Source organism: Camponotus vicinus, unplaced genomic scaffold (assembly GCF_025532165.1).
Source record: "Camponotus vicinus isolate PSW18456_S1 unplaced genomic scaffold, iyCamVici1.0 SCAF_2, whole genome shotgun sequence".
Taxonomy (NCBI): Eukaryota; Metazoa; Arthropoda; class Insecta; order Hymenoptera; family Formicidae; genus Camponotus; species Camponotus vicinus.
In genome coordinates, this window is record NW_028141956.1 from 19,948,986 (window position 1) to 19,972,811 (window position 23,826).

The window sequence follows — 23,826 nt, forward strand, 5'->3', positions numbered from 1 at the left end:
AAATGGTTAATTAATATTCACATCATGTCATATGTACTATTTTTTATATATATTTGCATTATATATTTTGTATTATATTTTTTACAATTTCTTTATGTACATATATTCAAGTTTTATTGAATTTAATTTATATTACATATTATAATGTGTTAGAAAGAGAACGAAAACCAAAGGAGAGAATGAGAGGAAAGTACAGATGGCAGTACTAGTATACTCGCTGACTTCGCGCATGCGCATTCCATTTTATGCTACACAAAATCGGGAGAGTTGCGCTACTGTATATACTGTGGTATAGGACCGCGGCGTATCTTCGCTCCGAAGCGTCGGCGAATCCATGGAGCTCGATTTTGGTGTTCGGCCCGTCGCCGTTCAACCAGCGAGGGACTTTCACCTCGTTCAAGAGTGGGAGCTCGGAAAGGAGGTTTTTCCACAGTTGTGTGTCTGCCGACGGAAGAGGGGTGTCCCAATCCACCTTCTTCAGCCAGGCGGATTGGATTAAAATTTTAGCCATCATAGTGATCGGAGTGAGCCAACCCAGTGGATCGAATAGGCGCGCGGTTTCCGAGAGGATGCGTCTCTTGGTGAATTCCGAGATTTTCCGGACCTGGATAGTGAATGAGAAGTGATCGCCTGCCGGGTGCCAGTGTAACCCCAGTGTTGAGTGCCCCTCGTGAGACCACGAGGGGAGTGATGTTGTGAGTTGGTGTTCCCTCGGCACTCCAGCCAGGATGTTGAAGTCGTTGGCCGCCCACTTCCTCAACGGAAATCTGCCCGCCGTGCATAGGCTGCGAAGCTCCATCTGCAGAGAAGTGGCCTCCGGCAAGGTGCTGGCTCCGGTTACGATGTCGTCCACGTAGGTATCGCGGCGCAGCGCGACAGCTCCACATGGAAAGCGAGGGCCTTCGTCGTCGGCGAGCTGGTGGAGGGTGCGTATTGCCAGGAATGGCGCACAAGCTAGACCGTACGTTACGGTCTTCAAGCGGTATTCGCGGATTTTGTCGGTGGCATTGAGCCGCCAGAGAATCCGTTGGAGATCGCGGTCCTTTGGATCAACGAGGATTTGACGGTACATTTTCTCGATGTCCGTCGCGAGAACGTAGCGGTGCCAGCGCCAACGTATTAGGACGTCGGCGAGAGCTGGCAGGAGATTGGCTCCAATGAGCAGGTGAGAATTTAGTGAGGCGCCGGACTTCGTGCGTTGTGATCCGTTAAACACCACACGAAGTTTGGTTGTAGTGCTAGTGTCCCGCAGCACTCCATGGTGCGGTAAGTAGCATACGGCGGTGTCTTGATTTAGCGGTGAGCTTATTTCCTCCATGTGTTGCAGAATCTCGTATTCCTGCATGAAGGAGCGGTACAGATCGCCGAACTGCGCGTCCTGGGCACGGCGGCGTTCCATGGCGGACAGCAGGCGCTCGGCCGGCTTGCGAGTCTCGGCGAGAGACGGAGGCGGTCCGGCGAACGGCAGTCTTACGACGTACCGTCCGGATGGCGGCGGTGAGTGCGGGTGAATAGTTCTCGCACTTCTCTTCCTCTGAGGTGAGAGCGGCAGGAGCCGAGGGTTCTTTCTCCTGCTCCCAGAACCGCTGAACCAGGTCGTTCAGCTCATGGTCAATGGAGCATTGGTGAATGTTGTGGCTGCTCTGGAGCGTAGCCCGGTGACCTCCCGACAGGATCCATCCAAGTGAAATCCGTTGAGCGATTGGCTCGTCCTTGCGCCCTCTATGAGGAGACCATCCTGAAGAATGGCGGAGTACACGTCAGCGCCGAGCAGTAGGTTGATCGGATCTCGATCGAGGTACTGCGGATCTGCCAAGGAGAGGCCGCGAATGTGTGGCCAGGTGAGGCTGCTTCGCACGATGGGTCCCTGGTACGACAAGAGGCGCGGAAGGACGTACGCTACGACCGGAAGGGTTGCTCCTGTCACCCCGGAGAAGAGGCTCAAAGCTAGTTTTCCGCGAGTTGTTCCGGATGCTCCTCCAATACCAGCGATGGTCATCGAGGAGCGGATTCGAGGCAGATGCAGACGCTGCGCCAGGGCCTCAGAGACCAAGGAAACTTCTGATCCCTGATCAATCAGTGCACGAACGTCTTGCGGTCTTCCCAGGTGGTCGCTGATAGTGACGCGTGCGGTGGCGAGGAGGATCGCCTTGTGGTCCGACGCGAGTCGCGTGGTGGATAACGAGTTCGCTCCGTCGGATGGCGTGTACGCGTCGTGAAGCAAAGTGTGGTGCCGTGATTTGCACGTGAAGCAAGTTTTAACCGACTGGCACTTTGCTATTAAGTGGTTGCCAAGACAATTATAGCAAAGTCGGTTTGCTTCCACGATGCCTTTTCTCTCGCTTGCGGGCTTCGCTTTAAAGTCTGTGCACTGCATGAGGGAGTGCTTCCCTTTGCTCAAGGCGCACTTCGAGACGTCGGCATTGTTTCTTACGAAGTGCGACTTTGCCGACCGGGAGTCTTCTCCAAGTTTTGCGACGGATTTCGGCTTCGCGGCGTTTAAGGTGAGTATTCGCTTCGAAATGAAATCCATCAAGGCCGTGTGACTTGGTGGATCGATGGAATCACACGTCGAGGTTTCCCACTCGAGCCGAGTTTGTGGATCGAAGAGCTCGACGACGAGGTGGTTAAATAGGTCCATCCCGTGGGAGGCGATGGGCCTGTCGATGCTCTCCTGCGCGTTGATGGCGGTCATGGTCGCGTTGAAGACGCGACTCAATTCTTCAGCGGTCTCGGCCTTCATCTTGGGCACGGCGATAAACGCGGCGAAATTGGAGCGGATAAGTTCTCTCTTGTTTTCGTAATGCCGGCTTAAGATAGTCCACGCTCGCTCGAAATTGCTCCCAACTATAGGTAACGGACATATTAATTTTTCCGCAGGACCTTGCAAACATGACCGGAGGTAATGCAATTTCTCGACGTCGGAGATCGATGGATTTTCTCCGATGATTGACACGAAGAGATCGCGGAAAGCTGGCCAATCTCCGTACGCGCCTGAGAATGTCTGGAGCTTAATGCGCGGCAGCGAAGTTTTTTGAGCGTGCTCCTGAACTGGCTCGGATCTTGGCGCGGTGGACGACTCGATCTTTAACTTATCGGCGTACCCTAACAGAGTACTTCGCTGTGTCACGTAAGTCGTCTCTGCGACATCAATGAAATCGGACTTAGCGTACTCACTTTCAAGGTATCTCTCTTTTAGGGCCGCTCGAATAAGCTCGTGCTGAGCTTCGATTTTTCTCCACAGGCTGTCGAGGATGGTGAGACGAGCTTGGATGGCGCCAAGGGTGATGTTGTTGACACCCATCTTCCTGAGGTTGTCCACGGAGCGAGACATGCGACCGTGGATGTCGCTCTGGACCTCCAGTAACGCCTTCAGATCGGCACTCATTTTGTCTTGTTTGTCTGTCTAGGATACACTTCACCACTTGAGAACTTCACCCACGAAATTGCGGATGCGGATAAAGCTCCGACTCGAAGGACCAGAAATGTTCGCGGGTGAATGCGTCGTTACAAGAGGCGCGATGCGTTAAAGTTTCACAGGAGGACACCACACGATTAGATAATAAGAACGAGCCACGACACGTAATTTTTTTGTGTTTTTTAGTTTTTATTGTACGACACTACAATTATAATTTAAAGAAAAAAATGAGTAAAGATAAATGTACAAGTTAAAGAGCTGATTTCCTTTCAGATTATCGAGCGGTTTCAACACAGCGGTTTTATCTAAGAGATTGAGGAAAGTGCAAGAGAGTAAGCGGTCGTATAACAGAATAGCGGTTTTAACTAAGCGGAGCGGTTTGACTAAAGCGGTTTGACGAAAAGTGCGAGACTTCGCCTTGCTCGCGTGCGGTGCCCGTTATATAGAGCGCGGATTTTGGATCCCTTTGCGAGGTGGGCCAATAATTTTAATTGTTTAGCGGTGACCTCATGGCGCCGCGTACAATTGGCCGCCGATGAGGTCTGACGTCGGCTTTATCGCGGTTGCCATGCGCGCAGTCTTTTTAGAACAGCTGATTGGCAATCAGCTGATCGTGACGTATGGGCGCGCATGCCCGCACGTTACGCTGATTTTGTCGACGGTTGATATTGTTATTGTCAATGTTTATGACACGCGTTTCTTATGTCCAAAAAAAATTAGAGATAATTCGAACGATCGAGTTTTTCTGGCGAATAGAGGTCTCGAGGAGTTTCTCGACGCCCGTTAATTTTGAATTCTCGAGTTATAGAACATTATTCGAAATATTCTAAGTAATTTAATTCGGGATGAATTTTATGATTTTCGAACATATATGTACATGTATACATATATATATATATGTATATATATATATATATATTGCGACGTTTTATTTTTAATTATACACAATATTTCTCCTCGAGGTGTTAGAGAGGAGAATGACAAAGGGGGAGCGAAAACGTCGTCAAAAACACAAGGATAGAGATACTCGCGCTTGGAGGAACTAAGATAGAGAGTGTTCTCGCGCGAGCCGCGGCGAAGCGAAGGCCGTCTCGTAATCTCGAAGTTGGGCGCCAGATACGGTCTTTCACGTATCAGTTTCGCTAAACGCCAGAATAACGCGAAAAACGTTAGCCTAATTCGCCACGGGCCGACTAGCTCACCTAACGGTAGAGGGGCAGGGTCTGTTGAAAAGGATTTGAATTTATTGAATTATTTTTTTATGCGAGGCTTTCAGGAATTACGAAAATCGACAGGCACAACGGACTTTAACAATCATGGAACGCGAACACTCAAATAAATTACGCGAGCTTAATATAAAAGAAAATATAACAAATTTATTCAAGAAAAGAAATATAAAAAAAAGAATATAAAGTAGAAGAAATAACGAATTCAAGAAAGAAATAATAATAACATAAATTAGCAAATCTGAATTAACGAAATATAACTGCGGTTAACATAACTTCGAAAATTTGAAATAACGGAATGTATAATCGATAATTCTTCGACAGCGGTGATTGTTGGAGTTAAATTTGCCGCGAATAGATCGGAGCGTTTGACGCGTACGATTGGCTGGCTCAATACCCCGAGATTCTAAGCGATTGAAGCGACTAGTCAGTATGTATCGCAACCTCGAACAGATAGCTCAAGAAACCAAGCGCTAGTAACAAGTCTACGAAATTAAGTTACATAATTACGTAACATTGTGACGCGGAAATATCCGAGATAAAATTATAGTGTATATTCTTGACCAGCCGCGGCTCGCCTGGCGAATCGTGGTCACGCTGTACTCACAATTAATTAAATAATAAAGAATCAGTGAATAAGTAGCATGTTCAAATTTTAAATTATCGAACATCTCGTAAATTATGGAGCATGCGACAACATAAAAATTGGTCCTTCGAGCCGGATGAGTGCGCGTTTTAAGACATTGCGATCGCCGTTTACAGGTGTCTGCGGGTTCTGGATGCGCGCTGGTCACTAAACAGGACATTGAACGTTGATTTAGACGAATTATTGGTGATAAGCGACGCGTCCGATGTTCAAATTATAAACGTTGGTCGTTACCTGTTAACCTTGTCAGGCGCGCGCGCCGTTCAGATGAATACATCGCGCGCGGCTGCCGTCTGTTTTTGTTTTTCGACCGTTCGGTGGGATAAGCGAGGATCGATTTAGCATTATCGGTGGATGACAATGCCGAATATGGAGGTTCTTCGAAAACAGAGAAGTGTCGTAAAGGGAAAATTGACAGTGATAAAAAACTTCGTCACCAGGGCCGCGAAGGACGTGGAAACAGCACCAGAAGAAATTACAGCACGTCTACAGGCCGTTGAAGAATTGCATTGCAAGTTTCAAAATATATCGCAACAACTTTTAACGACCGAAGACGCGCCTGATCAGAGGGATCTCGCGGAGGACTCGGAATTCGACGAGCGATATTATACAGTCAAGGCAGAGTTATTGAAGTTGTTGAGCAAGATCGAGCCGCGATCAGCCGGACCGTCGGTCAGACGCTCGACTGGCGACGCAACGGTGATGCAGGTGTTGGAGCAGCAAACAACATTGATTCAAAGACTAGCCGAACGCAGTGAAAGCGATACACTAGTTCGAACAATGGAACAGCAATTGCAATTGTTGGAGAGATTGAATACACATTCAACCGCGTCAATAAGAGAGCCTCAAGTTAAGTTGCCACTGATAAAACTGCCGTCGTTCGACGGAAACATAGAGGAATGGAAACGATTCTCTGACACATGTAAAACATTAATACACAACAGTGAATTATCGAACGTGCAGAAACACCAATATCTAGTAGGAGCATTGAACGGTCAAGCCGCAAGAGTAATTGAATCAATAGAAATTTCGGAGGACAATTACGCCGTCGCTTGGGAGCTGTTGAAGGAAAGATACGACGATGAACGAGGCATATGAAGGCGACACATACAATGTTTGTTCGAGCTGCCACAGGTGAGATGAGAATCAGCAGAAACTATTCAAGAATTGGCGGATCACGTTCAGAAGCATTTGCGAATATTACAAGTTATGAAACTCCCTATCGAATCGTGGAGCGAATTAATCATTTATTTAATCGAGAAGAACTTAGACAATGTTACGAGACGACGCTGGGAGGAGCACGTCGAGCGACAAGAGAGCGTAACAACGATGATCGAGTTTTTGCAACGACACAGTCAGTTGTTGCGGCGAGCAGCCGTCGACGTTGGTATTGGCAATTCGAGGAACAACGTAAGCGACAAGGACGGAGCAAATAAGCAGCGAGCCTCGGATTCCAAATCACGGAGCAAGACGGTATTGACGACCAGTACGCAAGGAAGGAATTGTTACCTTTGTCGAGGGCAGCATCTTATATATTCTTGTAAACAATTTTTGAGCTTGTCCGTTGGAGACAGGATAAAGGAGATCAAGCGATTGAGACTTTGTCTGAACTGTCTTAGAAACGATCATTTTTCAGAAAATTACAGGTCTGGTTCATGTCGGAAATGCGGCAAGCGGCATAACACATTGTGTCACGCAGGCGTAGGAGTGACCGGTTCGGCTGCGGATTCAGCAAGAAGTTCTGTCGAAGGCTCGGAAAGGGCGTCCGCGGGCGCCGCGCTGTGCTCCACGACGGGCGCAGGGACGGCGTCAGCGAGTTTCGGCGGGGCGATCGGTGGCATGCGCGGTCGATGCGTTCCGAGCGATGGCGAGCGGAAGCGAGTGTTGATGGCGACGGCGATCGTGAATGTCGAATCTAATAGCAATTATCAGTTGCGAGTATTGCTGGATAGTGCGAGCGAAGTAAATTTTATAACGTCCGCTGCGTGCAACAAATTAAATATAAAACAGGAAAGAATTCGTGAGTCTATTAACGGTCTGAATGAGATGAGTTGCATAATCAATCATGGTTGTAAATTAATTATGAAATCGCGAACATCTAAGTTTAAGTTAAGTTTGTATTGTTTGGTTGTACCGAAAATAACAAAAATTCTGCCTTCTTTTTCGATTCGAGCGTCGGATTTATCGATACCAGAGAATTTGAGTTTGGCGGATCCATTATTCTTCAAACCCGGGCATATCGATGCTCTTATCGGCGGCGAATTCTTTCTGCAGTTATTAGAAACCGGTAAAATAAAGCTCGGCGACGAATTGCCGACGTTACAGAATACAAAATTCGGCTGGATAATTGCGGGTCCCGTACCACAACAGGCCATCGAGGGTCGAACGATCAACCGTCAATATTTGACAAATCATATGTTTGTCGACACAGTTGTCGTCCGTTGACGAGACTTTGAAAAGGTTTTGGGAATTAGAAGAATATACAGAAAACACAAAGCTATCAGGGGAAGAAGAGAGCTGCGAGAAGCACTTTGTAAACACTGTGAATCGAGACGCATCCGGACGGTTTATCGTCAGACTGCCATTTCGCGAAAACAAGGCTCAGTTAGGTCGATCAAGAGAAATAGCAATAAAACGATTAAATTATTTAGAAAGAAAATTCCTTAAGAATTCAAGCTTACGCGAACAATATACGAGGTTTATGCAGGAGTACATTGATTTAGGTCACATGTCTAAAATAACCGAGAGCGTTGGCATTTTGAATCCGGTTTATTTGCCACATCATAGTGTAATTCGCGAATCAAGTACAACAACCAGACTACGTGTAGTATTCGACGCATCAGCAAAAACTGCGTTTCGCTCAATGATACGTTGATGGTAGGAAGAATTCTTCAAGACAACATTATAGATATAATCTTACGATTTCGACTACATGTAATCGCGATCACGGCTGATTTACAGAAGATGTATCGTCAAGTTTTGGTACATCCGGACGATCGCGATTTTCAAAGAATCGTATGGCGTTTTTCCCCGAGCGATTCTATTGGCGAGTACCGATTGAACACGCTAACGTACGGACAGGCGAGTGCGCCGTTCCTAGCGATTCATTGCGTGCGACAGCTGGCCGGTGATGGAGCTGCTCAGTTTGGCCTTGCGTCGCAAGTATTATTAAACGATTTATACGTCGACGACATTATTACCGGAGTAGATAGCGAGAGCGATGCGATCGAGTTAATTTCACAATTGAATTTAGTATTGCGCAGGGGCGGCTTCGAGCCTCACAAGTGGCTCTCGAATTGCCGGGAAGTGTTGCGGGATTTGCCGGCCGCGGATCGAGTCGATGGGGCGTCTGTGTTGATGATTGACGCGAGTTCTGTCAAGACATTGGGTTTGAATTGGTGTCCCGCGACGGACATGTTTCGGTTCTCCGTGGACCCATTGACGACTTCGATTAGAACTAAGCGCGGGGTGTTATCCACGATATCTAGAATATTTAATCCGATCGGATTGATTGGTCCGATCTTGACGCGAGCTAAGCTAATCATGCAGGAGACGTGGGCGTCGGGCCTGGTTTGGGATGATCCGTTGACGGATAGTCTGGGTCGAGCATGGGATGCATACGTGGACGATGTGCGTGGGGTTGGTTCGATTCGGATCCCGCGCAGAGTCGTTCAGTGCCTCGGCGCGGTGTGCTTCAATCTCCATGCGTTTTGCGATGCTTCACTAAAGGCATACGGGGCTTGCATATATTTACTATCAATAGATGGAGACAATAAAATCAATTCGTCATTACTATGCTCAAAATCGCGCGTGGCACCGATTAAGAGCAAGACGGCTACATTGCCAAGGCTTGAGCTGTGCGGAGCCGTTGTTCTGGTGAGATTGCTTCAAATCGTGAGGGAAGCACTCAGAATTAGTATTGGGGAGGTGCATGCATGGAGCGACTCGATGATCGCGCTAGCTTGGATCGCCGGCGACCCATCCCGTCAGAAGGTGTTCGTGTCGAACCGAACGTCGGAAATACAGTCGATTCTTCCCGCGAGTCATTGGCATTACGTCGATGAAGCCGAGAACCCGGCGGATCTGATTTCGAGGGGCACCACTTTGAAAAATTTAAGGGAAAGTGAGATTTGGTGGGTGGGCCCGACATGGTTGTCGCGTTTTGCGGATTACAAACAACTTATGGTGCGGCAATCTTTCCTCACTGAAAAGGATGAAAGCATTGTCCGATCTGAGCAGACGATAGGCGCGCGAGTCTTCGCGAGTGTGGACAGTTCGAATGATACCGTCGAGTTCCTCTTGAATAGTTATTCTTCATTATCCAGGATAGAGCGCGTTATAGCTTGGATGATTCGATTCAGGATCAGCGCGGGTTCGAATCGCGATAAGCGTAATTTCGAGCATCTATCGGTTTCTGAAATTCGTAACGCGCATATGATTCTGGCGGTACAAAGAATTCATTTTGCGGACATAATAAAAAACGTATTAACAAATAGACCGGTTCGAACCAGTAGTCTGGCGTCGCTCAGTCCCTTCATCGACGGGGAGGGACTCCTCAGGATGGGCGGTAGAATGCAGAACTCGCCGTTGACATTCGAAGGAAAACATCCTATCATTTTACCATCCGATAGCAATTTTACTAAATTATTATTTGAAGCAGAGCACCGGAGACTGTTGCACGTGGGTCCGCAGGCATTGCTATACTCAATTAGAGAAAATTATTGGCCGCTCAAGGGAAAAAATATTGCGAGAAGGGTGACACATGATTGCGTCAATTGCTTCCGTAATAAGCCGAAACCGATGTCACAAATTATGGGACAACTGCCCGCGGATCGAGTTACGCCTGCGCGACCATTCTTCGTGGTCGGGGTCGATTTTGCTGGACTCATTACGACATTGATTCGTCGAGGTCGTGGAGGAGGAACAAATAAATCTTATATCTCATTATTCATATGTTTCGCGACTAGAGCAATTCACTTAGAGGCCGTTAGTGATTTAAGCTCTGCATCATTTGTGGCTGCTCTCAGACGTTTTACCGGACGTAGGGGCTGCCCACAGCGTATATATTGCGATAACGCCGCAAATTTTGTAGGAGCAAAAAATAAATTGCGCGAGTTATATGAATTGCTAAGGGACAAGAAGCAAAAATTGATGGATGAGTTTTGCGTCCCCAGTCAGATCGAGTGGAAATTTATACCACCATCGGCTCCTCACATGGGGGGGTTGTGGGAAGCCGGAGTAAAATCGTGCAAATTTCATCTAAAACGGGTAATAGGGGAGAGCCGTTTAACGTTCGAAGAGCTGACGACAGTGTTGGCTCAGATTGAGGCGTGTCCAAATTCGCCCGATCTGTCGATTGCCGGCTGCGGCGGCGTATCCGCAACCTCTGACATCGGGTCATTTTTTAGTGGGTGGCTTGTTGACCGCGCTACCGGATGTGTCGAATTAATGGACGTACCCGGTAATCGACTTGATCGCTGGCAAACTGTACAGAAAATCACGCAGGATTTTTGGAAAAGATGGAGCCAGGAGTATTTAACATCATTACAAGGCAAGACTAGATGGACAACCGAGCGAGAGAATTTAACGGTAAACGACATCGTTCTAATACAAGAAAGTAATACGCCACCATTAAGGTGGAGGTTAGAAAGAGTAATAGATACTCATAAGGGCATTGATAAAAAGATACGCGTTGTAATGCTTAAAACTGCAAATGGAATATGTAAGAAAGCAATTAGTAAATTATGTAAACTTCCGTTATCAGACTCGCAATCTATAATAAGCGTAAGTGAGCTCACAGATGAATTGTTATTAAGGTGGGCGGGATGTTGGAGTTAAATTTGCCACGAATAGATCGGAGCGTTTGACGCGTGCGATTGGCTGGCTCAATGTCCCGAGATTCTAAGCGATTGAAGCGACTAGTCAGTATGTATCGCAACATCAAACAGATAGCTCAAGAAACCAAGCGCTAGTAACAAGTCTACGAAATTAAGTTACATAATTACGTAACATTGTGACGCGGAAATATCCGAGATAAAATTATAGTGTATATTCTTGACCAGCCGCGGCTCGCCTGGCGAATCGTGGTCACCCTGTACTCACAATTAATTAAATAATAAAGAATCAGTGAATAAGTAGCATGTTCAAATTTTAAATTATCGAACATCTCGTAAATTATGGAGCATGCGACAACAGTGATAACAATAACAACACGAAATCGAGACCCTAAGAAAGCGCTGATATTTGTAGTTCTCCTGGTCCGTTTTTATGGCCGGACTTTGCGAGGCCGAACGGCGTTTCGAAAACGTAACGGAAATTTCGACAATCTCATCGACGACTCCTTTTACCGATCTTTTCCCTTTTATTCTTTCACTCGCTCATTTAGTCGACAGCAATATGTTCGAAAAGAGGCTTAACAATTGAGCGAGAGTAATTAAGCAATTTGCGAAGACGGAAAATCTCGCTTGCGACGAACGCGTTCGATTCGATCGATATTCGATAGCCGTCGGACGCCGCGTACTTTCCTTTCGGCGTAACGCCCTTTATTCACACGCAGTTCTCGAATTTCGGCAATATCTCAATTTATCGTAATCGATTATGCACACTCACACGCACGACAAATATCTCGCAATAAACGCAAGGTACACACGTAACGAGCGCGACAAAGACAGCACGATATTCGCAACGTCACGATACGCACACGGTCACACACTCACATACACGCTAATAACGAAAATCGCCCGAAGATCGATTGCGGGGATGTCTTACGCGGCTTCGACAACTCTTTTCGACAGCACGGATAGCGAACGCATTCCCCGCGATTTACCGCGCACGTGGTCGATATACGAGAGCCGGTCGCTACGTGTTTTACGACACCCCAAATCCCGGAGAGAGACGAACGGTTCTTTATCGACTACGGCCGACGTTACGATCGTCCTTGATACCTCGGTCGCTTGTCTCCGGTCGCCCGAAAATCGCGAGCTCAGTACAAAGCCCGAGCGACAACGAGACACGAAAATGGCGACGGCAACAGAGCGGCCGGTCCGCGGACGGAATCGCATACGTGGCTTACAATTATGCGATGAGCAACCTCACCGATACTTTCTCCCGCAGCCAGGGGGATGTTCCTCGGCTTCGTTCTCTCGATCTCGACAACGGCTCACACGAAGATAACGACAACGACGAACAAACCGACTGCTTTTAACGAGCGCCCGCACCAGAATGTCTCCCTGGATCTCGCGATCCAGGGTCGATAGCGGCGTCAATCCTGCGCGCAGGGGTGCGCGGATTCGCGGCCAATAGCGCCGCGACACGCGAGGTAGGTATTAATGCGCCTCGCGGCAACGCCGTATCGGGGGCCGTAACGGCCCCGCTAATTTGAAAATCTTAATGTCGGCGACCCTGCTGTCGGCGGTCTTCCGGAGGTCGATCTTACGTCCTCCGTCCTCGGAGGTTAGCGCCGATCCGGCCCGGTGATCCCGGTCCCAGACAGCTGTTTCTAGGAGACTTTTCCTCCTTTAATTGAAGGGGACGAATTCCACCCGCGGTTCTGCGCTGTCCGGATCCTCGGGCGCTATTTTCTCTCTCTCCTCGAAGGCTGGAAGCGCCGTGTCGGTGGTCGCAAAAAGATTCCTCTTCGATTTCTTCCGGTTGTTTTCCGGCGGGTTGCCCGACGTACAAAATAATAAAAAAAATACAATTAGAAAAATGCGAAATTACAATAATAGCTCGTCTCTCCGGAAATCACGATACGGCTCTCTCTATCTTTTTCTGGCGCGGCCGCTCGGCTCGCGCCCCGTCAAGATATTCGGGGCGGATGGACGCGCGTCGGGACGGCAACGTCACACCCCCCCTGCCAAGAGAGAATGTATCGGCTTCAGTCACCCATCACGGCTACAAAATCGGACTTTCCGCTTGTCCTTTCGCACATGTTCGGGCGACCAAAGTCTCCGGAGCCAAGGCAGACACAAAAAACAAATTATGACACAAAATAAAAGAAAGAACGAAAAAAAGAAACCAAAAGAAAAGAATAACTAACGAAACAAAAAGCGACTTGTCATCGTCTTCCACGAATTTGGTTCGCGATCTCGTCTCTCATTGGGGCTCGCAGTCTCGGTTTGTCGCTGGACCGTCCCGTTCGACGTTCGCGATCTGGTTCACTAACGGTTGTGTGGCTCGAACGCAAAGGTATCTAATCTTAAACGCCTGGAGGATCAGGTGGAGCATTATATGGTTTCAAATCCTTAATATGCACCTTACCTATCGATCGATTAAAGGATTCTGTCGCTCGTTGATCAAATGGGCATAAAGACACGTCCGACCTCCTCCCACATACATCCCTATCTTTCTCTGGAGGCCTGCCTCGGCCCTATCTTAGGGTCCATCCGCCACTGCTATTTGGTACAGTGGGGATTTTAGTATATTCTAGAGGGATCTTGGGGGATGTGGTCACTCTACGGCGTTGTGCTCGTCGGTGCCGTTTTATACGGAAGGCCAGTCGGAAGCCAGCATGTACGCGAATACCTCCACCGGCACTCATTTGGTCAGCGAGCGACCTTTTCAAGGATCCTCCATGGCAATCGGCATTGCATCCATCGAGCAAGATACCAACATCACTCTGGAGTCGCATATCACTGTGTTAAAAAGCAGCATTAGGTGTGAGGTCTGGATAGCTCAGTGGTCTAGAGCAGTTGCCCGGAAAGCGAAAGACTCGGGTTCGATTCCCGATCCAGCCACTTGCGCCTCACATATTTTTCTAGTCTGCGAATATTGTTTTCTAGCAATTATTCGTTAGGCTGAAAAGGGTGTGAATGCTCTCTCCACAGGATATGCGTCGATGCCGTTGCCACGGATGGATTCTGTCGCTCGTTGATCAAATGGGCGTAAAGACACGTCCGACCTCCTCCCACATACATCCCTACCTTTCTCTGGAAAGATTCCCCTTTCCCTTTAACTCGTATACTACCGGCGACAACGTTTTCGCGATAGTAAACGTGATATTTAGTCGCTAACTTAGCCGAAATATTCTGCACGGCTGACGACAACACATGCTGCCGCTTTAGAACTTGCTCGCCAATCGCAAAACGATGCTCTCGCTTTCGCAAATTATAATAATGCGCCTGTCTATTATGGGCGGCCTCTAAGTTTTCTACCACTCAATCTCGCAAAGCCTGAATTCTTTCCATACGCTCTTTCCAATTTTCGGGATTCGCTTCCGCGACTTCGACAGCTGACTCGTGTCTCCCACGCACGGTGTTAACCGGCTGGGGTTCCCTACCGAAATTTAAGAACGCAGGAGTAGCCTATAAGGAGGTATGGTACGCCGTGTTGTATGCGAATCTGAACTCAGCCAAGTGTATATCCCATTCGCGATGATCGTTTTCGAGAAACGCCGTAATCATAGTTTTAAGTACCTTATTGACGCGTTCTACCGGATTCGCCTGAGGATGATACGGAGGTACGGTTGAGTGAACGATGCCATACTCTTCCGCAAACGCCTGTAATTCGCGATTGATGAACTCAGTGCCGTTGTCCGTCAAGAGTATCCGCGGCGCGCCCCAACGGTTTACGATTAATTCGTTTAAAAGCTCGCGAATCTTTTTGCCCGTTGCTTTCCGGAGCGGGCTACATTCAATCCATTTGGTAAACAGGTCTTGAATTACCAGAATATACGCGTTACCGTTTTTGCTCGGCGGAAAAGGACCCATGATATCCGCCGCTACTACCGTCCACGGAGTTTCGACAGCTCGGCGTCCCATTAAACCCATCGGCACATTCTGTTCAACTTTCGTCCTCTGACAAACATCACAATGTCTGACATAATCGACGATCCCACGAAACATACGTGGCCAAAAATAACGAGTCGCTACTCGCTGATACGTTTTCTCGACTCCTAAGTGACCTGATTGTGGAACATCGTGAGCCTCCCTAATAACGTTCGCGCGCGCTTCTTTAGGAAGTACTAACTTCCATTGCTCGAGATTGTCGACAACTTGAGATACGACAGCGTTCGGCTTTCGATACAGCTGATCGTTTTCGATTTTCCAACCCGAATTCTTACGCGGATTAGTTTCCACGTCTCGAACGCGTGCATCATACCAAGTGTCTCTGATAATCGCAACAGCGCATAATTCGTCGGTAGTCTCATACATGCGCGACAGCGCGTCAGGAACATGATGTAATACTCTTTTACGGCGCTCAATCGTGTAATCGTATTCTAACAATTCTAGAGCCCATCGTGCTAATCGGCCTGTGGGATTCTTTAAATTATGTAACCAGCGTAAACTACTATGATCCGTGATGACTTTAAAATTATAACCCTCGAGATACGGTCTAAACTTTTTAATCGACCAAACGACAGCCAAACATTCCTGCTCGGTCGTAGAGTATTTCTTTTCGGCCTCCGACAGCGCTCTACTCGCGAACGCGATTACGTGTTCTACGCCTTCCAATTCTTGCGTCAATACCGCTCCTAAATCGACCGAACTCGCATCCGTTTGTAAAACAAACGGTAATTCAAAATTCGGACACGACAGCGTAGGTGGTGACGTGATGCACGATTTAACCGACTCAAACGCAGCTTTTTGTTCATCCCCCCACTCCCAAGAGAAACCCTTCCGGAGGAGACGAGTTAGCGGTTCTAAACGCATCGCTCACTGCGGTATAAATCGGCGATACCAAGACGCCATCCCTATAAACCGTCGTAATTATTTGATGTTTTTCGGTGGCGGATATTCGACAATCGGCGCGGTCTTATCAGGGTCTACCTTGAGCCCTTCCTGTTGTATCAGGAATCCAAGATATTTCATCTGTGACCGACAGAATTTACTCTTTTCAGGATTTATCGTAAGGCCTGCCTCTCTAATTCGGTCTAACACGCGCTTCAACCAAGTCAGGTGTTCTTCGAAAGTACGCGTTACGACATCGTCCGAGTAGGCGAAAGCATGAGGTTCCATTTCCGGACCTATAAGCCGATCAAGTAAACGTGGAAATGTCGCGGGGGCACCGGTGAGACCATACGGCATTCGGGTAAAATGAAACAGCCCTTTTCCCGGTACCGTAAACGCCGTTAACTCGCGACTATTTCTCTCGAGCGGAATCTGAAAATATGCCTGACTTAGATCGATAGTCGAAATATAACTAGCCGATCGTAACTTATCGAGAATTGTGTTCATATACGGTAATGGATACGCATCCTTTTTCGAAACGCTGTTTAATTTTCGAAAATCCAAACAAAATCGACAGCTTCCATTAGGTTTCTTAATCATTACGATTGGGCTAGACCATTCGCTTTTAGATGGTTCGATAATTCCTGCCGCTAACATTTTATCTACCTCCGCGTAAATCACTTCCTGAATTTTTGGCGAAACGGGATAATACCTCTGTTTAATCGGAGCATGTCCGCCGACATCAATTTTGTGCTCCGTCAAACTAGTCGCTCCCGGTTTATTCGAATCGCCTACGATATGACCCTCTAAGAATTTATCTAATCGCTGGCTTTTTCGCGCGACGACAACTCATTCAAATCGCAGCAAATAAGCGGATCCGATTTCGACAGCCGAGCCCATTTGGTTTTGTGAATACGGGTCGTTTTCGCGGGAAGACTAATTTCTCGCGGGCCGTCATCCGACTTTCGATCTGCTAATTTCGCGCTTTCGGACACGAAAAAATTACCTGATTCGCAACTAGCAGGATTCTCGATTAAATTTAAGTGAAAAATGGGATCCACTGGCTGGCTCTCGAAACGATACACAACGGCTGGTTCATCCTCAAAGTACCATTCTTGGCGTGGAAAATTGATTATCATACCGAATAGCCCCAAAAAATCAAGTCCAAGTATGCATAGTATTGCTAATGACGGTAAGGCATACGCTCTCAAAGAATTCGTCCTATCATACAATGTAAAAGGAATATCCACCTCCCCCCTAACGCGTGTCGTTTGGCCGGTCGCCGTAACTACTCGTCGGCCATCCGACTTTCGAAACTTTAATTTTAACCTGTTCACCAATTCGACAACGCTAGAACCTAAGAAAGTTCGAGTCGAACCACAATCCACTAGAGCGCTAATCTCGTTTCCTAATAATTTAACACGAATAAATAACATCGACGGAATGTCACGACAACCAAAGGCACTGAACGAAAATTCACGAGAACAATTAACGACACGAAAAGGGGGTTGGGGTTGAATAGGAGTCGGGTCCCCCCTATTATTCGACTCCTTTACTCTTTTCCCGAACAGTCGGGACACGTTCGTAAGGTTACTTCCGCTCGATCGCAACGATAGCAATGCAGTCGCGGAGTTGCTGTGCAATTTCGCGAAATATGACCGACACCCTCACAATTCCAACATTTTAGTGTGGAATTTCGCGAAGCAGTTTCTACGGCCGTCGCCCCTGAGGACGACGAACTTGTCTGAACGGCCTCCGCTCCGATCGCGGCTCGAGTTGCGCGATTTTTGTTTTTCCTCTCCCTGCGAGAACCGGACCTCGATTCTGATTCCGCGTTAGGCGTACTCAACGCGCCAAGAGTTTCCCGGCCTCGGGTGGACTGTTTCATATTACGCGGTGCGTGGTACGCGAGATCCGGAAACAGAGATTTCTCCGGAGTCGGGGGAGGCCGATAGCGTTGCGACAGCTGATAACTAGCCTCCACGCGAGTCGCCAAATCTTCTAAAGCGTCCAAGTCTTCCACCTCATTTCGACGGATGAACTGCTGTAGGCGTGGTAATAAATTTCGAAACGCGCTGCTTACTTGCTCTGACTCAGTCCACGGTGGCGACAACCGATCGAATATGGCTCGAAGACACGTCAAAAAATCAGCGACAGACTCATGTTCCCCTTGAGTCCTTCTCATAATCTCTTCGCGAAGAGCAAATTGAAAATCCGGGTCCCCGAATCGCGTTCTCCACGCATTTTTAAAAACGGTCCAATTCGACAGCCGATCGCGTTTACTACGGAACCAATGAAGTGCTATGCCAGTTAGAAAGAACAGCAAGCAACGCAAAATGTCTTCGTCGGGTACGGGAATTAACTCGCGACCTTCCTCAATTCGAAGTAAAAAGGTCCTCCCCTCGCGTACCCGAGAACTTCAAATTCCATTTTCGCATGACGTTGTACGCTGTCATCGCGGAATTTCCAGTGTTTTCGCGCGAGAAATCTCGTCCTATCGAGCGCGGAGTATCGCGGGAGCTGGAAGGTGCGCGAGATCTCGCCTGATCCATCGGGCTATCAGGTCGAGCCATCGCAACCGTAGGAACTTCTAAAAGTTCCTCGTCCGACATCTTATCCGTATTAAATTTTCGGTCTTTGCGTACGCGACGCAGCAAACGCGCGGTCTGAATCGAATAACTTCCTTCCGTTGAAAGTCTACGCCGCTGTAATTCCTCAAGTAATTGTTCGCGATTTAACACGAAAATCCAGTCGTCCTCTGGGTCGACTTGACTCATGCGATAAAGAAAGAAAAACCCGAAACAAAATAAATAAGCTTGAACTCAGCAAGACGTGGCAAGATCACCGCGATCATAAACGTCGATAACTCAATAACACAAGACAAAGCCGTTATTGTCCAAACGCTCGAATATCGACAACAAGCACGTAAAAGTCGATGAAAGAAAAGGATTTCAAACGAAAACGTTAACGGCAAACGAAACGAAATTACAACCAAAGGCAATCACCCGACAAAATAATTTAACTCGCATAAGCTCCCCGAACTTTTTCCATTTTTACATAACATCATCTATGACGCTATCCCCAGGGCACATAGTCATGTTGCCAATAGCTTTGAATTAGTCAAAAAACTATCAGGTGTACAGCTAAATGACCACTTTAAATTACTATCATTGGATGTTGTTTCTCTTTTTACTAACATCCCATTAGATTTAGCGTTGGATAGCGTCTCAGAGAGATGGTGTTTAATAAAAGAAAAGTGTAGCATTCCCCGCGACGAATTCTTGACTGCAGTTCGGTTTATATTAAATTCTACTTTCTTCACTTTTAATGGAAAAATATACCAACAAACATTCGGAACTCCCATGGGCTCTCCCCTATCCCCCATCATTGCCGATATCACTCTGCAAGATTTGGAAAATAAAGCAATTGGACGAGTTTCCTTCAATCTACCATTCTATTATAGGTATGTGGATGATATAGCTTTGGCGGCTCCCTCTTCTATGTTCAATGAGGTCTTGGGTATCTTCAACTCTTTTCACCCAAGGCTTCAGTTCACATTGGAGGAGGGAGTTGATAATAAACTTAATTTTCTTGATGTTACGATAATCGTGAACAATAATTTAATTGAATTCGATTGGTATCACAAACCTACTTTTTCCGGGAGATATCTAAATTATAAGTCGAATCATCCACTATGCCATAAGAGGGGAACAATCGTAGGATTGGTGGATCGTGCCTTTTTATTATCGCATCCGAGATTTCATCAAAAAAACTTTGAGCTGATAGTCGGCGTCCTCTTGGACAATGGCTATTCTCTATTTTACATTTTCCATGTAATACGAGAGCGTCTGAAGTTGCTATTGGCCTTGAATCGGACAGGCTTGGAGCCCGACGAGGACCACCCTGAGAAAAGACCCTCTTCATATTTTACAATTCCATACATTCCAACGTTTTCGGAACAATTTAAGCGAGTTCTTCGTAATCATGACACGGGAGTTTCTTATTTTGGCTTAAATAAACTTCGTAATTTTGTCAAGGTCCATAAAGACATAATGCCAAAAGATTCGTGTAACAATGTAGTGTATAAAGTCTCGTGCAATGATTGCGATGCGTCATATGTCGGCCAAACTAGCAGACAGTTAAAAAAACGAATTTCTGAACACCGAAATCACATTCGACGAAATACGTCACAACCTTCGGTTATAACTAATCACAGACTGGAATTCGGTCATGATTTTAATTGGGAAGAATCTGAGATTTTGGACAGGGAGTCCTCGTTGGGCAAAAGGCTTGTCTCTGAAATGCTGTTTATCAAGCGCCAAAAAAATGGCTTGAACTTGCAGAGTGATACAGAGGGCTTGCATCATACATTTGCGACGATAATCGATAATTTATCGAAAATATGAGGCGTTCGTTCACGCGTCGGTATGTTTGTTATCGTTGAGTCAACTGCGCATGTCCTTGGTTGAGTCCATGTTTACGTCCTGACAACCGAGGACATATTTATACAGTTCGTCATCGAATCTCGAATCGACATGAGGCGCACAGCGGCATACTATATTATTAATTATAAAAAGCGCGGAATCTGATGAGCCATGCTTCTAACTATTAATTTAAGCAAAAAAGCTTATTCACGTGTAATATCTTTCGGTATTTATTTTATTATTTTTACTCGATTTGTTAGATCTGCTGTGACGTCGCATAGCATAACTATAGTATATTTAATTGATTGTTGGAAGCAGAGCGCTTACTAGACCTCCGCGGGATTCAATTTAGCGTCACCTACGCGTCGAAAACAAATTCGTTTAATGTAACGCGTCACTATCTGTAATATATATTGTTAACATCGCGCTGAAGAAAGATCAAAAGATGATCCGAAACGTTCGCTTTTTGTTATTATAATATGTTTTTTAATACACTAATATTGAAAAAAGAAAGAAGTGGTGTTGCTTCTCTGCGCTCCAAATACCGCGCGTTGGCTCTTATGCCATTTTCTTTTTAATTTTTTCCTTCTCAACGCGTGGCCCCACGTTGGGCGCCAAATTTTTGCGACGTTTTATTTTTAATTATACACAATATTTCTCCTCGAGGTCCCCTTAGAGAGGAGAATGACAAAGGGGGAGCGAAAACGTCATCAAAAACACAAGGATAGAGATACTCGCGCTTGGAGGAACTAAGATAGAGAGAGTTCTCGCGCGAGCCGCGGCGAAGCGAAGGCCGTCTCGTAATCTCGAAGTTGGGCGCCAGATACGGTCTTTCACGTATCAGTTTCGCTAAACGCCAGAATAACGCGAAAAACGTTAGCCTAATTCGCCACGGGCCGACTAGCTCACCTAACGGTAGAGGGGCAGGGTCTGTTGAAAAGGATTTGAATTTATTGAATTATTTTTTTATGCGAGACTTTCAGGAATTACGAAAATCGACAGGCACAACGGACTTTAACAATCATGGAACGCGAACACTCAAATAAATTACGCGAGCTTAATATAAAAGAAAATATAACAAATTTATTCAAGAAAAGAAATATAAAAAAAAGAATATAAAGTAGAAGAAATAACGAATTCAAGAGAAAGAAATAATAATAACATAAATTAGCAAATCTGAATTAACGAAATATAACTGCGGTTAACATAACTTCGAAAATTTGAAATAACGGAATGTATAACCGATAATTCTTCGATAGCGGTGATAACAATAACAACACGAAATCGAGACCCTAAGAAAGCGCTGATATTTGTAGTTCTCCTGGCCCGTTTTTATGGCCGGACTTTGCGAGGCCGAACGGCGTTTCGAAAACGTAACGGAAATTTCACAATCTCATCGACGACTCCTTTTACCGATCTTTTCCCTTTTATTCTTTCACTCGCTCATTTAGTCGACAGCAATATGTTCGAAAAGAGGCTTAACAATTGAGCGAGAATAATTAAGCAATTTGCGAAGACGGAAAATCTCGCTTGCGACGAACGCATTCGATTCGATCGATATTCGATAGCCGTCGGACGCCGCGTACTTTCCTTTCGGCGTAACGCCCTTTATTCACACGCAGTTCTCGAATTTCGGCAATATCTCAATTTATCGTAATCGATTATGCACACTCACACGCACAACAAATATCTCGCAATAAACGCAAGGTACACACGTAACGAGCGCGACAAAGACAGTACGATATTCGCAACGTCACGATACGCACACGGTCACACACTCACATACACGCTAATTAATAACGAAAATCGCCCGAAGATCGATTGCGGGGATATCTTACGCGGCTTCGACAACTCTTTTCGATAGCACGGATAGCGAACGCATTCCCCGCGATTTACCGCGCACGTGGTCGATATACGAGAGCCGGTCGCTACTCGTTTTACGACACCCCGAATCCCGGAGAGAGACGAACGGTTCCTTATCGACTACGGCCGCCGTTACGATCGTCCTTGATACCTCGGTCGCTTGTCTCCGGTCGCCCGAAGTGCACGAAAATCGCGAGCTCGGTACAAAGCCCGAGCGACAACGAGACACGAAAATGGCGACGGCGACAGTGCGGCTGGTCCGCGGACGGATTCGCGTACGTGACTTACAATTATGCGATGAACAACCTCACCTCACCTTTCTCCCGCAGCCAGGGGGATGTTCCTCGGCTTCGTCCTCTCGATCTCGACAACGGCTCACACGAAGATAACGACAACGACAATGACGAACAAACCGACTGCTTTTAACGAGCGCCCACATCAGAATGTCTCCCTGGATCTCACGATCCAGGGTCGATAGCGGCGTCAATCCTGCGCGCAGGACTGCGCGGATTCGCGGCCAATAGCGCCGCGACACGCGAGGTATTAATGCGCCCCGCGGCAACGCCGTATCGGGGGCCGTAACGGCCCCGCTAATTTGAAAATCTTAATGTCGGCGACCCTGTTGTCGGCGGTCTTCCGGAGGTCGATCTTTCGTCCTCCGTCCTCGGAGGTTAGCGCCGATCCAGCCCGGTGATCCCGGTTCCAGACAGCTGTTTCTAGGAGACTTTTCCTCCTTTAATTGAATGGAGTGAATTCCACCCGCGATTCTGCGCTGTCCGGATCCTCGGGCGCTATTTTCTCTCTCTCTTCGAAGGCTGGAAGCGCCGTGTCGGTGGTCGCAAAAAGATTCCTCTTCGATTTCTTCCGGTTGTTTTCCGGCGGATTGCCCGACGTACAAAATAATAAAAAAAATACAATTAGAAAAATGCGAAGTTGCAATAATAGTTCGTCTCTCCGGAGATCACGATACGGCTATCGCTATCTTTTTCTGGCGCGGCCGCTCGGCTCGCACCCCGTCAAGATATTCGGGGCGGATGGACGCGCGTCGGGACGGCAACGTTACGATATATATATATATATATATATATATATATATACAGGGTGACCCATTTTAACTTAGGCAGCCAAATAACTCGAAAAATAAGCACACTACGAAAAAATGTTTAGAATCAAAATTTTGTCATTTCGAGGGGGACGTACAATGACGTTAAAATGAGCCCCCCCACCCCTCCCCCTGGGCGGTGAGGGGGGGCAAGTTTGAAATCTTAAATGGGAACCCCTATTTTTTATTGCATATTCGGAATCTTTGGCTAAAAACACATACAATTTGTCTGAAACATTTTTCTCGATTCATGATAGATGGCGCTGTAATCGACGAAATTCAATTTCTTCGATTTCTCTTACTGAGAACCCATGCTTACGATTCTGCAATAAATTAACAATAAAAATACCACGTTTTCATTGTTAATACTCGAAATTAGTCTTAAAACAAACTTCTCATTATTTTTTATTACTCATTAATTACTTCTCAAGAAACTGCTTTTAGCGTAACCCAGGAACAACGTCGTGGACGTAGCAGTTT

The 23,826-nt window shown here is 46.8% G+C and overlaps 4 protein-coding genes and 1 non-coding gene across 5 annotated transcripts; 3 read left to right on the plus strand and 2 right to left on the minus strand.

The window, feature by feature from the left end:
• Positions 1-205: 205 nt before the first annotated feature.
• LOC145967140 (uncharacterized) lies at positions 206-1,399 on the minus strand. Its single transcript, XM_083091801.1, has one exon. The coding sequence runs from the start codon at positions 1,397-1,399 to the stop codon at positions 206-208; it is 1,194 nt and encodes a 397-aa protein (XP_082947927.1).
• A 201-nt stretch (positions 1,400-1,600) lies between these two features.
• On the minus strand, positions 1,601-3,388 carry LOC145967141 (uncharacterized). The gene has a single exon (XM_083091802.1). The coding sequence runs from the start codon at positions 3,386-3,388 to the stop codon at positions 1,601-1,603; it is 1,788 nt and encodes a 595-aa protein (XP_082947928.1).
• Positions 3,389-8,254: 4,866 nt separating this feature from the next.
• LOC145967142 (uncharacterized) lies at positions 8,255-11,128 on the plus strand. Its single transcript, XM_083091804.1, has one exon. It carries the CDS (start codon positions 8,255-8,257, stop codon positions 11,126-11,128), a length of 2,874 nt encoding a protein of 957 aa, XP_082947930.1.
• A 2,823-nt stretch (positions 11,129-13,951) lies between these two features.
• Trnas-gga (transfer RNA serine (anticodon GGA)) lies at positions 13,952-14,025 on the plus strand. Its single transcript has one exon. It is a non-coding gene; the product is annotated as a tRNA-Ser (tRNA).
• A 5,294-nt stretch (positions 14,026-19,319) lies between these two features.
• On the plus strand, positions 19,320-20,363 carry LOC145967143 (uncharacterized). Its single transcript, XM_083091805.1, has one exon. It carries the CDS (start codon positions 19,320-19,322, stop codon positions 20,361-20,363), a length of 1,044 nt encoding a protein of 347 aa, XP_082947931.1.
• Positions 20,364-23,826: the final 3,463 nt, after the last annotated feature.

Coding starts and splice junctions, on each gene's coding strand:
- LOC145967140 (XM_083091801.1), bottom strand. CDS start 1,399: ATGGAACGCCGCCGTGCCCAGGACGCGCAGTTCGGCGATCTGTACCGC.
- LOC145967141 (XM_083091802.1), bottom strand. CDS start 3,388: ATGAGTGCCGATCTGAAGGCGTTACTGGAGGTCCAGAGCGACATCCAC.
- LOC145967142 (XM_083091804.1), top strand. CDS start 8,255: ATGTATCGTCAAGTTTTGGTACATCCGGACGATCGCGATTTTCAAAGA.
- LOC145967143 (XM_083091805.1), top strand. CDS start 19,320: ATGGGCTCTCCCCTATCCCCCATCATTGCCGATATCACTCTGCAAGAT.